The 15,420-nt window shown below is 38.5% G+C and overlaps 2 protein-coding genes across 3 annotated transcripts; one reads left to right on the forward strand and one right to left on the reverse strand.

The window, feature by feature from the left end:
• The first annotated feature begins 327 nt into the window (after positions 1-327).
• LOC147862931 (uncharacterized) lies at positions 328-4,876 on the forward strand. 2 transcript variants are annotated; one of them, XM_087321616.1, is made up of 7 exons: positions 328-1,076; positions 2,598-2,786; positions 3,009-3,100; positions 3,262-3,321; positions 3,435-3,504; positions 3,893-4,096; positions 4,412-4,876. In XM_087321616.1, the coding sequence occupies exons 1-7, from the start codon at positions 348-350 to the stop codon at positions 4,817-4,819; spliced, it is 1,752 nt and encodes a 583-aa protein (XP_087177742.1). In that variant the 5' UTR covers positions 328-347; the 3' UTR covers positions 4,820-4,876. The 2 variants fall into 2 exon arrangements, with proteins under 2 accessions (XP_087177742.1, XP_087177743.1); XM_087321617.1 differs by having other exon boundaries at positions 3,893-4,083; positions 4,412-4,589.
• Positions 4,877-8,262: 3,386 nt separating this feature from the next.
• Positions 8,263-14,114, reverse strand: LOC147862932 (Ribosomal protein S21 family protein). Its single transcript, XM_087321823.1, has 2 exons — positions 13,515-14,114; positions 8,263-8,586 (listed from the first exon to the last, which is right to left on the reverse strand). The coding sequence occupies exons 1-2, from the start codon at positions 14,065-14,067 to the stop codon at positions 8,537-8,539; spliced, it is 603 nt and encodes a 200-aa protein (XP_087177949.1). The 5' UTR covers positions 14,068-14,114; the 3' UTR covers positions 8,263-8,536.
• Positions 14,115-15,420: the final 1,306 nt, after the last annotated feature.

A 15,420-nucleotide genomic window follows, 5' to 3' on the forward strand; every position in this document is an offset into this window, starting at 1 on the left:
GGGAGTTAGTTATGTGTGGCGGAAACAGAGCAGGTTGGAGAGACGCGGGAGAGCGGATAGTAGTACAAAAGATCGAGAGTGTTTAACAACGATACATGCGAGATACAGGACATTATATATGTTACAAAGCCCCCCCGAGTGTTGGCCGGCCGGCTGGCCGGACAACAGGGCTTGACCGGGGATGCCCGCCATGTGGCACCTCTGCATGTCCACCAAGTGGCAGACATATATACATATACCAATGTACATCCATGCAGACACGTTTAGCACCCAATCTAGGGTTAGGGTTAGGGTTAGGGTTAGGGTTTAGTTAGGTGCAGCTTCTCGTGTCATGTATCAAGATTCCCATGATGAAGAACCCTTCTGAATATTCAAACCCTAACCCTAATAGTGAGCAACAGCTTTGGGTGGATGGCCTCCTCTGTGCTTACGAGTTCGTCCCTGGACCTAAGAAACACATAAAACTGACTGGGAAGCTTGATAGCCATGAACCAGGCCTGTTCAAAGGCTCCTTTGACGCTGAGGTGGCTGTGAAATCCACTGATGTTGGCACCATCGAAGACATTATTTCTCAAAGAAAGATCCCTTCATCTTCATCTACTCCGGAGCTTGGGCCGAAATCGAGCGCAAACCTCTTCCTCCAAGAATTACCATCTCAGAAACCTGGCAGTAAAACGAGTAATGAAGATCAACACCCTCGTCATCCGGAACAAGAACAACAAGAAGTGGTAGAGAAGAGGAAAACGAGGAGTAGTCACCACTGGGTACCTATAGGATGGAATCGGCTTGAAGCATTAGTTGGGTCAGTTCAGATTGATGCTGATTGGTTGTGGGCTGATGATGTAGCACTGTCCTCAGAGAATAGCGAGTTCGAGTTTCTTAGCGTTGCTGATGTGGCGATTCCTTACTGGGAACCGAAATCAGGGCCCACATGGTGGTGTAATGTATTAGCAGGTCACCCTCGTGTCGAGGCATGGCTCTCTCACTCCCATAAATGGCTCCATCCTGCCGTTAGTAGTGCACTCAAAGACGAAAGCAAACTCATTAGCGAACGCATGAAACATTTGTTTTATGAGGTACGTCCTTGTCTGCTTTTTCCGAAATGATCTCATTCATGCATCTAAAACATACAATCTATAAACATGCGAGAGAACAAAACATATGTGCTTTGTGAGTTATGGCATGAACATTTCTGGAAATGCAAAAATTGTATGTGTGAGTTTTAAGAAAATGAAAAAATTACAAGCATAGAATGAAGAACATGTTTTGTGAGGTGTGTGAATGGAATCAGGATCTAGAAATGAGTTGTGTTCTATGAAATGTTTATGGGGCCTTCATGCAAAGGAAATCAGCACTCTATATAGTCTCTAGACAGCTTTGAGAGAGAGAGAGAGAGAGGTTTTGTTATGAATTATTTGTTTATGCCTTTCCTGCAAATGAAAGTAGCAATCTATCTAGACCCCGAAGAATTTTGAGAGAATGAAACTTGTGCTGAGATATGATGAACGTTTCACGAAATGCACTGTTTGTGCTAAAGGAATTAGCAATGTATGTATATTCTAGAGGTTTTTCAAAGAAGGGACATTTGCTGAGGATGTTTCAAGCAGGAAATACAACCAATTTTAAGAGAATGAAACATGTGTGATTTGTTTTCATGCAAATGAAATTAGCAATATCAATTGAAACGTGTGTTTAGGTTGTGCAATGAAACGTATCTTTTATCAGATATATCTGAATGGTTCTGAGACGTGTGTTTAATGAGTGATGTCTGAATAGATCATGCATGTAGGTGAAAACGTGTTTTAAGAGGTATGTGAATGAATTACCAAAATGTAGAATTATACATCTTTTTTATGAGGGGTGTGTGAATGGTTGATGCAAATGAATGTTACAAATTTAGAGAGAATGAAAAATGCTTTATGAGGCATGTTTGTGTGGTCCTCACAAATGTCAAAGATTTGTTTTACGAGGTTCATATGAATCATTTATGCAAATGAAATTAGTAATCTGTGTGAACTCTAGAGGTTTTGAGAGATGAACGTTTATGCAAATAAATTAGTAATCTATGTAAACTCTAGAGGTTTTGAGAGATAAAACATGTGTATAATGAGGTAAAAATTGTTCCAGCAAAAAAAGAAATTTAGAACGAGGCAATGGTTTTTGTGAGGTATAACAGAATGAAATATTCCAAAATAAAATGTGTTTTATGAGGTATGTATGAATTGTTTCATTCAAATGAAATTAATCTAGAAATTAACGTGTGTTATGAGGTATGCATGCATGATTTGAACAAATTATCTCACTCCATGTATTTTATGCGGAAAAGTACAGACAGTTAATTAAATGAAAATACCAATCTAGAACAAAATGTCTTTTATGGAGGTCATACATGAATGGTTCATTCAATGAAATTAGCCATCTATGTAGAGGTTTTTGTTTTTTTGAGGTTTTATGAATGGTTCATGATATCAGTTTCATGCAAAAGATTTCAATATGGATATCTGGAGGTATTCTCTACAAAGATATTAATATCTTAACATGGAGTTCTCTGGCTAATAAGAGTACCTGAGGATTTAATACATATGACTCAAATTTAGGTGCCAGTCCGTGTTGCTGGTGGTCTTCTCTTTGAGTTGCTTGGTCTGTCTATTGGCGATCCTCATCGTGGAGAAGATGACGTTCCCATTGTCCTACGGTCTTGGCAAGCACAAAAATTTCTCTTAACATCCTTACATGTGAAAGGAACTTCAAATCATCTAAATGTTCTTGGGATTTTTGAAGTTCAGGTAATTCCTTTTTTGCATTTGCAGTAGGTACTAGTGAAATAGAGATTCTTTATATTTGTATATTAATTTTATGCAGATAAGAAATCCACTTCTTTCATTTAATGATGTTTCAAAATTTATATCTATATATCTAAACGTAATACTTCATTAGTGCTTTATATGGTATTATTATCTTTTGAGTGTTTATTTTTGTATTTTTAACCATATACTTTGTTGATCTAGGATCTCATTGGAGCTGGTGGTGCTGAAGCACCGAAGTCAGTCCTTGAAGTGATTGCTCATCTTGCCAATCGTCTTGCAAGATGGGATGATAGGTTCTCTTCTATCAATAATGACATCTTTCTTCTTCATGGTTTATTATTTGAAACTCTTACCATTTATTTTCTTCCTTGCATTTACCTTCAAAAGAAGTACAAGCTTCTTTGTCTGAAACAATATCAGGCTAGTTTTCTGGACGTTTTCATTGTTAATGCAGATTGTTTCGGAAAAGTGTATTTGGTGCAGCAGATGAAGTGGAACTGAAGTTTGTCAACAGGTGTTTTTCTAATTCAGTTCCACTAGCACACAAATATTAGTGCGAAAAAAATCCACATGCTTCTTCTATTGTCACTTGTGATGCATTTTAAATGTGGGAAAACCTTTCTTCAGGAGAGGAAATGAGGATCTGGCGTTACTTAGCATTATATTAAACCAAGAAATAAAGAGATTATCTACTCAGGTATGAATTACACTACACAAAAAAAGTTTTGCTTTTGTTTATGTTTGTCTTTTATTTTCTTAATTGTATAGGTATCATTTTTCACTTTTCTCCATTCAGAAGTATGATCAAATTTGTCTTGGATTTGCTGCATAGAAAAGAAAATCCATAGATGAATGAAGATCCTCATAAAAACAAAAGTTGTTTTGATGTTGATTACCTCCTCAACATCTATGATAGGAGCTAGGCATGTGTACTTCCCAGGTTTAAACAAGTTTAAGACCAGAGTAAATTGTGTGTGTTTAATATATCAAGAAGCTTCCATGAATCTAGATGTATTATGAGTAAAATCTTGTTCCAAGCATGCTAACGAGCTTTTGATTTTTTTTGTTCCCTCCAACTTGTACAGGTAATACGGGTGAAGTGGCAATTACATGCTAGGGAGGAAATATTATTTGAATTGGCAAATCATTTGAAAGGAAGTTCAACACAAGCCATATTGGCTGCTATAAGACACAGTACCCGGGAGATGATTGCAGAACAGGAAGCTGTCCGTGATCGCATTTTTACTGTCCAGGATGCAATGCAAAATGCTGTGAGGTCTGTTTTACAGGTACTCATCAATATGTGTGCTGCTTTTGTTTAGTATAGTGAGAGGGTTAGAGGTTTGTTCTCAAAAGCATAGAGAATTTTCCCAAATTGAATTAAAAAGAGTTTCCCAAATTGTATACTGTAGGATTTTATTGCCACATAGTTCTGATCTAAGCGGCTCATAAATCTTCAAAATGTGACTAGGGTAGAGATTTGTTCTCGAGGCTTTTGAATTATGTATTTTCTGTCAAAACTGTTGCCTTAAATTGCATCCATAAGGTTTTCTTCTCAATAGATTTTATCAATATGGTACTTTTTATTTTGTATTTCTTTCAAGGATAAGAGCGTACGGATCACACACAATTTAACTGTATTCGGAGGTTGTGGTCTCGTATTGTCCATCATAACAGGGCTATTTGGAATCAATGTGGAAGGGATTCCTGGAAGTGCAAACTCTCCACATGCGTTTCGTGACTTTTCAGTATGTTTTCTTGTCCTCGGGCTAGTTTTGGTAGGGCTTGGATTTGTTTACCTTGGGCTGAAAAAACCAATTTCGGAGGAGCAACTCCTGAAGAGACAGAGAGAGCTTCAGCAATTGGTGAAGTCTTTTCAACATGCCGTGGAATCGCATGAAAACTTCCGATATGCAGGCCCCACGTCTTATTATTTACCGATAGATCAAGGCACTGATTATGATCTAAGCATTCATGGCAACAATAATGATGGTTATTCTAGGATCATCTGAGGAGCTCCGAGAGGCTCTGTCTTGTATTCTCCTCAATTATGTATATGCATTTAACTTTACAAAATATAAATGTTCGTTTATAAACTAAAGCTATACATTCTTTAAATGATCATGTTTATGATTGTACTTGCATATGTTGCTTGCTTTCTAATGACATTATTTAATTATGTAAGCCTTTCCAACTTGTTCATGAAACTTTTGTTATGTGGACCTCATAGCTTATTTTGTCGGAACTAATATTTCTTGCTTTTGTTAAGGCACTTATTTCGATGTAAACAATATATTTCTCTCACACATGGAGGGTTTTAATTGTCGACTAAAACCCCATCATAGGAAGGAGACACATCGAATGTGATCTCCTCTCATAATAAGCTTACCCTAGTGGGTTTGAAACCCAATTTTCTTACCTCTATTATATACTTCATATATATTCTCTTAATTCACTAGATGAAACCCAATTTTTTTGCCTCTATTATATACTTGATATATATCTCTTAATTCACTAGATGCCATTATAGAATGTAGGGGTTGAACCCATGACCACCTACTCTCTATTGGGCAACCTTACCAATTGAGCTCTCTCTCTCTCTCTCTCATGACCACCTACTCTCTATTGGGCAACCTTACCAATTGAGCTCTCTCTCTCTCTCTCTCTCTCTCTCTCTCTCTCAAGTGCCATACTTAAAGACACCACCTAGAAGGTTGAGCTCATATGTGTATGCCTTATTCACACATAGAGACTTTGTGCTTCAATGTATGAATACCCCTTCTTAGGAAGGAGACACATATCAAGAACACATGTATACTTTGGTCTCATAAGTCAAAATTAGCCTCTTTATGGACAACAAAAGCTTCTAATTCTCTCTCTCTCTCTCTCTCTCTCTCTCTCTCTCTCTCATAGATCAAATTTGATCGATAGTGGCCTCAAAAATATATAATATATGCATAAATACCATGAATTGACATGATACAGCTATATTCTTCAAACTATCACCTTTAGGATTCTACCATCTTCCAATAGTGTTCAATATTCAAGGCCTTGGCCCCTTGGCCTTTCTTTTACATCAACAATATTATTGAAATGATACCTTTAGAATTCTACCTCTTACAACATTGTTTAAGTGCAACAACATTGTTTAAGAACATTTATGGCCTTGTCCATTCTTGTTTCTCTTTACTATTGATTTTTATATAGCCAATCAAAACAGTGCTTAACGAATGGTAAAGAAATAAGGAAACAATGATTGTAAAAAACTAGTTATTGGCAATTGGAAAGTGGAAAACAATACAATATAGACAATTAATGGCAACTGAAAAGCACAAATAGGATGATTGCACATCATGTAAGCATCCAACTTAAATTCAATCTTTCACTATTTCAAATTTGAGATAATGCACACTTTTAAGGTTCTCCAAGAACCATATTTACAAAACGCTTTCATAGTCCCAAGGTGGAAGACAGTATGATATTCATCACTAAACTCTTGAAAAGTATAGTTTGCAAAAAAATGGAGTTATCTAACAACTGGTTGTGACAGAAAATGATGGTCTGACCAAGCAATATGTATGGATAATCATCACATTACAGAGGTAGCATCATAAAGTGAAATGAGCTTATTGAGAAAGTGGATCCATCTATTACAAGTGACCTTAGTGTGTGTATCAGCTTACCACAGCCTGAACTGAAGCCATTGACAATTTATGGGTTAGCAAGCTACTCAAGAGGGTAGTAAACATTATCTGAAAGCGCAAAAAACTCTTGACATTGTATCATACAACATGACAACCATACAATCAGTCTATATATGGATAATCATCCCATTAGAGAGGTTGCATCATAAAGTGAAAAGAGCTTATTGAGAAAATGGATCCTATTCTATTACCTTTCAATTTCATCTTACCTACCACTGCCTCAACCAAGTGAGCTTACAAGCTTTTACCAGCTTTGGTTTATATGTATTGTATCATACAACATGACAACCATACTAGTGACTTTCTTAGTAACTCTACATGAAGTAACTGCTCCATAATGTACCCATTTGCTACTAATTGCAAATAACAGAACTTCCTACTTAGTGATCTGAGACATACTCCCTTGCAAAAGTTAAAAGACCTAATGAATCAGATGTTTTTTCACCAAATATAGCAATATATTGCACATATGCTATATTGAGTGCACTTTTCAATATGAAATACAATTTGAACTTTGACGCCCAAAGATAAATCTAGACCACGTATTAACCATCAGAACTAGACAGCTAAGATTTTGCCAAGGATCAATTATATGGATGTCGGTAACAAGTATGCAAAATTCATCTGATCACATCATCAACCATGTTAAAGTTTTAACCACACATTGGACACATGCATGTGATGTTCACATACAAAAGAAGTGTACATATAGAATGAATCATTACAAGCAGAAAACAAATTAATTCGGTTTGTTTATTAAAGGGAATACAAAACCTTCAGCGGTATATTATCTATGCAGTTCTGTCAAACTACATACTCCTTAGAAAGAGAAAGTGATCTGACAAGAGAAAATCAACAAACTAAATTCTACTATATGAATTATAACCAGAAAAAGTACCATGAGAATGAGATGAGGATATTAATGGATCACAATGGGTTGTAATATCTCATATAAACGATTCGTAACCCTTTCCTCTACGCAATACACATGAATATAATACATATTCACCAGAAGTGACTCTGTAGTATAACTTCTACTCAAATTTGCATTTAACGATACAGCATCACGTAAATGCTAGATGTTTAAAAACTATCTGACCCATGGCCAAAGTAGTCGCGCAAGCCAAATTATCACTAACGACTGCAAAGGAAGCCCATGTCTATTTGAACCAACCCACACCCCTTTGGAGAAAATCCCCTCCAGGCAACCTCAGTGGCTCTTCATAACAAAAGAACTAGACAATAAAAATAATTCCATTACCAACGGCACTCCATGAAATGAGTATGTGGACGCCTAACATCAGGCTACAGTTGAAATATGGCAGTATCATACCACGTGACTGAAGAATATTTGATTTGGGAGCCGAGAATAGTTTAGAATTGAGATGATGGCACTCCATCTAGGTGATGTTGTCAAATATCATGCCAGCTACAATTGGAAATATTGCCACCTCTCTACACACTTAACTGGTCTTCTAAAATATGTAATCCATACTGCAAACTACAGATCAAATATTTCTTTCATCTAGAGGGCAGATACAAGCTCATATAAGAGAACACATAACTCATGATGCATTGGTCGAAAATGTTAATCAGGAACAAGCCTTACATAGAAACTATTCCCATGCTACTTATCAAGCCTGACATAATTGATAAACCTGATCAAAACCCAGTAGTTTTGCTATTGTTAAGGCATGCACAAATATTATGTGCACTTTCTTATGAAATATTTTAGAATTTTAGAAGAAAAAAACATCAAAGGATGGTTGGTTATTATCTTCGGAGTTCTTATCTTATACCAACTACTAAGCTAAAAAGAGAAAAACTGAGTACTTTCACCATCGTTAAAGACATGTTTGGTGCTGTTGTTTATGATAACTACAACTCTTTACAAGATTGACGAAATTTGGAAGATAAAAAATAAATTATCAGTTGATATTATCCTAAGAAGTTCAGACATCACAATTAGTTAGTGAAAAGAGAGGAATTCTGAGTAACTTCACCATCATTGTTTTTAAGCAACTACTATCTTCCATTCGCTTTTGGTCCTTGAGAAGCAGCAGCAGCAGCAGCAGCTGAAGTAGACATGAAAATGAGAAATCATGAACCATAAAGCTAACAGAAATCACATTAACAAAGAATATTGAAAAAATAAATGGGAATCACCAAAATACACCCAGGTTTTTGGATATTGTGATATACATAAGCAGGAAGGAAACCTCTTTTGCATTTTTGGTGGACAGACACTCCACTTATATAGAAGCCCAAATAGGCTGTTACACATGCGCGTAGACCAAATGGGCTATGTCCAGGCCACCTAACCATTACACATGGTAGCCGCATGGGCTACGCGCACAGTGCCTCGCATGGGAGTGGTTGGAACCAAACTGAACCAGACTGAGAGGACGAACAAAACAATTAAGCAGATCATCTCCACCTATGTGGATCCTCTACACCAGGATTGGGACCAGACCCTACCTTTTGCAATCCGCACATATAACATTCGTGCAAGCATCAACTAGGATCAGCCCTTTCCACGCGCTATATGGTCAAGATTCTCGACTGCCTCCAAACCACCCGATCAGGTACAGGTGAACCCCTAGCACGCGGACGCCACGGAATGGTCGATCTACTTGAACCACCCACTATTGTGACAAACCGTGCAGTACAATTTGCCGGTCACACAGCAACAGAAAATCAGGCATAAAACCACCCTGTTCGACCCACCTTCCATCTGGGGGACACAGACCATCTATATTTCCCCTTGCGTTATCCCGGAATATGAATCCCTCCTCCACCACTAGGTAGGTCCTTACATTGTCATTGAGCAGATCAGCCCCAACACTTAAAAGCTCAGGTGATTGGAGGGTGGCACACTCGCTACAGCTCATGTATCGCGCATGAAGCGCATTCCTTGCCCGACATCCCCAAGTAACTCAGCAGCCACCACGACACCAGCCCAATCCGAACCCTACCATATGCCAAGATCAGCCCAGGTTCGGTCCAAAAGGGGGAGGTGTGGAGAGGGGCCAGCCGAGTCCAGTTCAGTCCTGGTCTGGTTCCAGCCACTTCCTTGCGAGGAGCCATGCAAGAGATGAGGCATGCACGTAGCCCATGCGGCCGCCAGGTATAACGTTTAGGTGCCATTTGCGTAGCCCAAATCATTCAGGTCTCTATTTAAGTGGAACGTATGCCAAAAGGGCAGACGAGGTTCCCCTTCCTTCTTGTGTATATCACATATTGTGGACTCGCACTGGCCAAGTCCAATTCAGTCCCACCCTGGTAAGGTCCCAACCATTCCCATGGGAGGCTCCATGCGAGACACCATGCACATAGCCCAAATGGGCTATGCGCATGTGTAACAGCCCATTTGAGCCTCTATATAAGTGGAGTGTCTGCCCTGGGCATGAAAAGGGCAAAAGAGGTTCCCCTTCCTTCTTGTGTATATCACATATTGGTGGAGATAACAGGTTGTTCTCCCCTATAGCCAACCCCTCGGCCTCGGCCCAGCCATTCACATGTCAGCTCATAAACGCTCCAAAATGCTCATTGACCTTGAGGACGATAGTGTGAACTCCGGCCATTCCCCACAAATGGAACAAATGTTCCAAGCCATGACAAACCTCGTCCTCCATGTAATGCATAATAATTAATCCATAATGAAGTTCATATCTTCACAGCATCAGCCCACCCACCTCCCTCAAGCAGCGGGAACTCCGAGCTGTCAAGCTCAATCTTTTTCTAGTCTCCTGACGAAGAATATCCTTGCCTAGACAAACCACTTTGAGAATGTTGCTAACTATTAATGGTGGTTTGATGACCAGAAGGCCCACGAGATCAATATGTTTGTCAAAGGCATTGTGGCAATGTGGTTGATACAACAACCCACTGCCTATGAGGGGCCGCAAATTCTATCATGATTGCTTGATTGCAATGGGTTGTTGTATTGACCACATTATCGCAACACCTTCAAGAAGCGTATAGATCTAGTGAGCCTTCTCGTCATCAGACCGCCAATGATAGTTAGCGACATTCTCAAGGTGGTCTATCCAAGAGAAGATATCCTACGTTGGGAGACCTGAGAAAGATTTGGGCCAGATTTGTTGGGTTCTTGAAATCTTTGATTTTTGTAAGAAAACTGTCCATAGAATCCCCTTCATTCATGTGCTCGATCTCCAATTGTTTTCGGAGATAAGCAACACGAGCCTCATTTCTTGCTTGGTACAAAGTGGTAAGAGTATCCCAAGCATCCTTTTGCTGTCTTGCAAGAGCGAATATGGGGAATAATGGCACGCTTCACAAACAAAGCTATCAAAGCATGTGCCTGAGCATCTCTACCATCCCAACGAAGTTGCTCTGCAATTGGTACAATAGAAACTGTAGCATGGGCATCAACAGGATGATCAACATCCTCGACAGAATCAGTACCATCAGCATTTGTGTTCTCAACAACAGGACGTTTTTCAGCCCCTTGAACCACATTCCACAACCCCTTTGCTACTAATACATGGTGCATCATATAAGCCCAAAGAGGGTAATTTGTTCTATCCAATTTATCCTCAACAGCAACCATCCGAAATATATCATTGCTCTCAGCAATGGCCGAGGACTAAACACGTTTTGATGTAAAAAATGGATTGTTGAAGGGAATAACGTACCTCTTTGACTTGAAAGATGAACAAGTGAAGAGAAAAGAGAAGCAAATCTGATTTCTGAGGGTTATAGGAATGTCTTGGAAGACTCAAGGAGGCGTTTTCTAGGATTGAATCGACTTGGAAGCAGAAAAAAAAAACACAACTGAAACTGCACAGAGAAAGAAAACACGCAAAAATTTGTTTTTTCAACATCAAAATCAAAGCGACATTTGAGCAGCAACACAACGGCTCTCATACGCAGTCCGTCTGTGCCATCTGTGGTGGCGTTTTTCTGCTGTTGAAAAAACAAATTTCTAAGTGTTTTCTTTCTCTGCTTAGTTTCAATTGTGTTTTTTTTTTTTTGCTTCCAAGTCGATTCAATCCTAGAAAACGCCTCCTTGAGTCTTCCAAGACATTCCTATAACCCTCAGAAATCAGATTTGCTTCCCTTTTCTCTTCACTTGTTCATCTTTCAAGTCAAAGAGGTACGTTATTCCCTTCAACAATCCATTTTTTACATCAAAACGTGTTTAGTCCTCGGCCATTGCTGAGAGCAATGATATATTTCGGATGGTTGCTGTTGAGGATAAATTGGATAGAACAAATTACCCTCTTTGGGCTTATATGATGCACCATGTATTAGTAGCAAAGGGGTTGTGGAATGTGGTTCAAGGGGCTGAAAAACATCCTATTGTTGAGAACACAAATGTTGATGGTACTGATTATGTCGAGGATGTTGATCATCCTGCTGATGCTCATGCTACAGTTTCTGTTGTACCAACTTCGTTGGGATGGCAGAGATGCTCAGGTACATGCTTTGATAGCTTTGTTTGTGAAGCGTGCCATTATTCCCCATATTCGCTCTTGCAAGACAGCAAAGGATGCTTGGGTATAAAGTGGTTGGTAGTGATGTGTGTGAACACACTTAGGATAGTGATGTGTGTGAACACATTTAGGACAGTAATGTGTGAACACACTTAGGACAATGATGTGTGTGAACACACTTAGGACTACAGGGGCATTTTTTCCCTCTTTATGAGGTTTTTCCCCCTATCTAAAAATACTCTTAGAAACCTAAAGTGGTGAAGCTTTTTGGGATTCAAAGCAAGAACCCAACAAGATTTGGGAATTGGCTCAGAAGCTATGAACTGCATGATGGATTAACTGGTATGTGTTACCTTGAGGACGAGAATCTTCGTTGCTTAGAGCATTTGCTCCATTTGCAAGGAGTGGCAAGAGGTCGCGCTATAGTCTTCCTCACGGTGGGAGAGCATTACAGAGTGCTCATGAGCTGACATGATGAACAATTGGGCCAATAATTAAGTCTACGATCGCCAATAATTTAGTTTTAACGTGAACCCAACCATGAATCTACAGATTAGTGGTTTGGAGATCGCTTGAACTATTTGGTTTGTGCTTGAAAGTTCCTCAAACGGTTCGGTATGAATAGTTTTGATTTAAACGCTTGAACTATTTGGTTTGGTTTGGTTTAAGTTTCAAAAAATTTAAATGATTTGAGTTTGAGACTCACAAACTGAACTGAATCAAACCATTGCCTATTACTGATTCTTAGAACACTCCAAGAAATGGTTATTAAAAGGAGGGAAATACACTAGCAAAGAAGAAAGAATGATAGGGCAAGTCAATGATAACCAAAAATACATGATCAATACAAAACCAAAATTGTTTTGTCAAACTGTAAAGGATATTTTTGACAAAATATTTTGTTTTAATAATAAAATTCTATTAGATACTACTTAGATTTATAAACTAATTAATTCCGAAAATAGTTTATCACTGAAACTAGCATCAGAAACTAGTTCAATGCTTTATATACACATATATATATAATATAATTGTTTATGTATTTAGTTAGTTTATGAATTTGTTTCTTATTTTTGGAAACGAACAAAACCTTAGAACCATGAAATATTTCTGATACCAACATGAGAAACACCAAAACATACCCACAACTTCTTTAAATTGATACCATAATGCCCCCTAAGTTTTCAAAAATGGGAAAATACCCCTGATAGTAGGATTTGATATTAAAGAGAGGTTAAGCTTTCAAATTTTACTGAATAACCCCTTTAATAGTATCACCTTGTCTAACAGAAGGGTAAGTAAAGCTTCCAAATTTACCAAAATATCCCTCTAGAAGTGGAATTTTGTATTGTCAAGGTCGGACAATTTCAGATTTCAACAAAATAACCTGACTAGACCACTTTCTAGTAATATTCTAGTGAGGGTGTTCAAGTAAGTTTTGAGAACTTGGATTCACATACACACAAAGTCAGTACACAGTAAAACCAGGCTTTCTGTATTCTCTATATTGCCAAAGCAAACACAACCAAAGAATTTTACGTTACCTTTGGCACGTTTCTCCTCTTTTTCTATTTTCCTTACTTCTTGGATCTTCTCCATTCTATGCTTCACAGTTCGAATCTTTGCAGTAAGTTCTCGTCTAGCTCTGTTAAGCTTCTTGTAATGCTTGGCAAGCTTCCGACGCTCAGAAGGTTTCATGTAGTATCTCTTCTCTCTGAGCTTATCTTCGATTTTAGTGTTAAGCATCTTCTTCCTATATACCTTAACAGCAGCATCTATATCATTATCAATGACCTCTACATAGACATGGCGTACCTGTTGCTTCTGATGATGAAGAAAGAGATGATGACGATGACATGGACGAAGGTCAGAAATTTCTTGAACTTTGGAACTCTGCCATTTCGTTATCAGAGAGGAGAAAGTTCTACCTCCGTGGGAGATTCTCCGAAGATCCTCTGCGGAAGGAAACGAGTTTTTGATCGTTCTTCCTTCTATTACTTGAGGAGGGGACCTGGAAGAAGGTCCCATGAGAGCTGAAGGAGAAACGCAGTGCTTTTTGCATCCTCTGAGGCTCGCGAGGCGTCTGCACAGATCCATCCTTTCTATTACTTCTTCTTCTGCTGCTGCTGCTTCTTCTTCTTCTACTTCTCTTCAGCAAAACCTCATAAAAAAACTTGAAAGTTGAAAGGGTTTTGGGAATTCTCCAAGATACCCCTCTCTGTTCTACTGTATTCTATTATGTTATTGGGTAATGTCAAAACATACCCTCCTGGGAACTTAGGACAACCCTCACTCTGGTCTGTGTGTGTGTGTGTGTGTGTGTGTGCGCGTGCGCGAGCGTACGGGTAATTTTGGAACGAATATTACCAAAAGTTGCTTGGAACTCATGGCTATGTATTATTACCCTACCCCACTCAACAATTCTGAGTTTTAAAACATCCCAAATATGCCCTCCTGACTTCGTGATTCTAAGGTGTCCAAGTGCTTCTCTATGTCCTTTGGCTTAGCAATTGATCCAGCACGACAAACTGGAGACCCTATGTGAGCCAAAGTTAGGGATGATGGGGTTGTCCATATAAAAATGAGAATGATTATGACGGAGTATAAATAGAAATGTCTCAACTTATAATTCAACAATCGTTGAAGCGATTGAGCTCCCTTGATTCAAAATATTGTTATCGATATAATTGATCTACCCCTCGTTGTTTTGAAGCAAAATCTTTATGTAATGATCCCTTGTCAAGAAGTTGAGCAATTCATTATTTTTAATATAGTTAATCAAGTTATAATATTGTGCCAGTTTTTTTTCACAAGATGCCCCAAGGCCTTGTCGAAAAGGTGGCACTTCATTCTTTTCAATATAAATTTAAAAACTTAATATTGATTTTTATTCACTATTATGCACAATAAAAAGGGGTGAGATTTCTAATGCAAGGAAACATTTAGATGCACATTTTGAAGGGTGGTTGAGCCACAAGTCTCTATATTTTTGCACATCCATTGCTTCATCATCCTTCATCCATTGTTGTCCACAATACCTAATTTGGTTGTCCTTGTTATAGACTATTTGCTCATTGTCATTAGTCCAACTATCAATTGTCGTCTAAGTTATCAAATAGCTATTGATTCAACTTGATAATTGCCTATCGCCCATCACTTGCCTCTTGACTATTAATAGCTAATCATCGATCCAATTGTCTTGCTTGACCATAGAATCAACTCCACAATTTGCCATCTCATGGCTCTTGGCAATGAGCTATCAGCCATTGGCTTGGTTACCGGTTAAGTATGGATTAAGTATGGGCAAGTGTAAGTGGATTTTGCCTCATCCTTCTCGCTCTCGATTATGCTAGTTCAACTTCTCCTTTGTTGACTAAATTGTGAACGGTGATGTAAATAGTGGCAACATCCATTAGTGGTGGTGTCCGAATGGTAGCGATGACGACATTG

The sequence above is a fragment of the Azolla caroliniana genome, unplaced genomic scaffold, assembly GCF_043228905.1.
Source record: "Azolla caroliniana isolate FFs.n. ecotype wild unplaced genomic scaffold, voAzoCaro1.0.p SCAF_6, whole genome shotgun sequence".
Classification (NCBI taxonomy): Eukaryota; Viridiplantae; Streptophyta; class Polypodiopsida; order Salviniales; family Salviniaceae; genus Azolla; species Azolla caroliniana.

Bases quoted from the DNA above. Each gene is read 5' to 3' on its own strand.
- LOC147862931 (XM_087321616.1), top strand. From the start codon at position 348: ATGATGAAGAACCCTTCTGAATATTCAAACCCTAACCCTAATAGTGAG. The intron at 2,787-3,008 runs GTAATTCCTTTT...TTGTTGATCTAG, and splicing joins TTGGGATTTTTGAAGTTCAG to GATCTCATTGGAGCTGGTGG. The intron at 4,097-4,411 runs GTACTCATCAAT...ATTTCTTTCAAG, and splicing joins CTGTGAGGTCTGTTTTACAG to GATAAGAGCGTACGGATCAC.
- LOC147862932 (XM_087321823.1), bottom strand. From the start codon at position 14,067: ATGGATCTGTGCAGACGCCTCGCGAGCCTCAGAGGATGCAAAAAGCAC. The intron at 8,587-13,514 runs GTAACGTAAAAT...TGTCTACTTCAG, and splicing joins AGAGGAGAAACGTGCCAAAG to CTGCTGCTGCTGCTGCTGCT.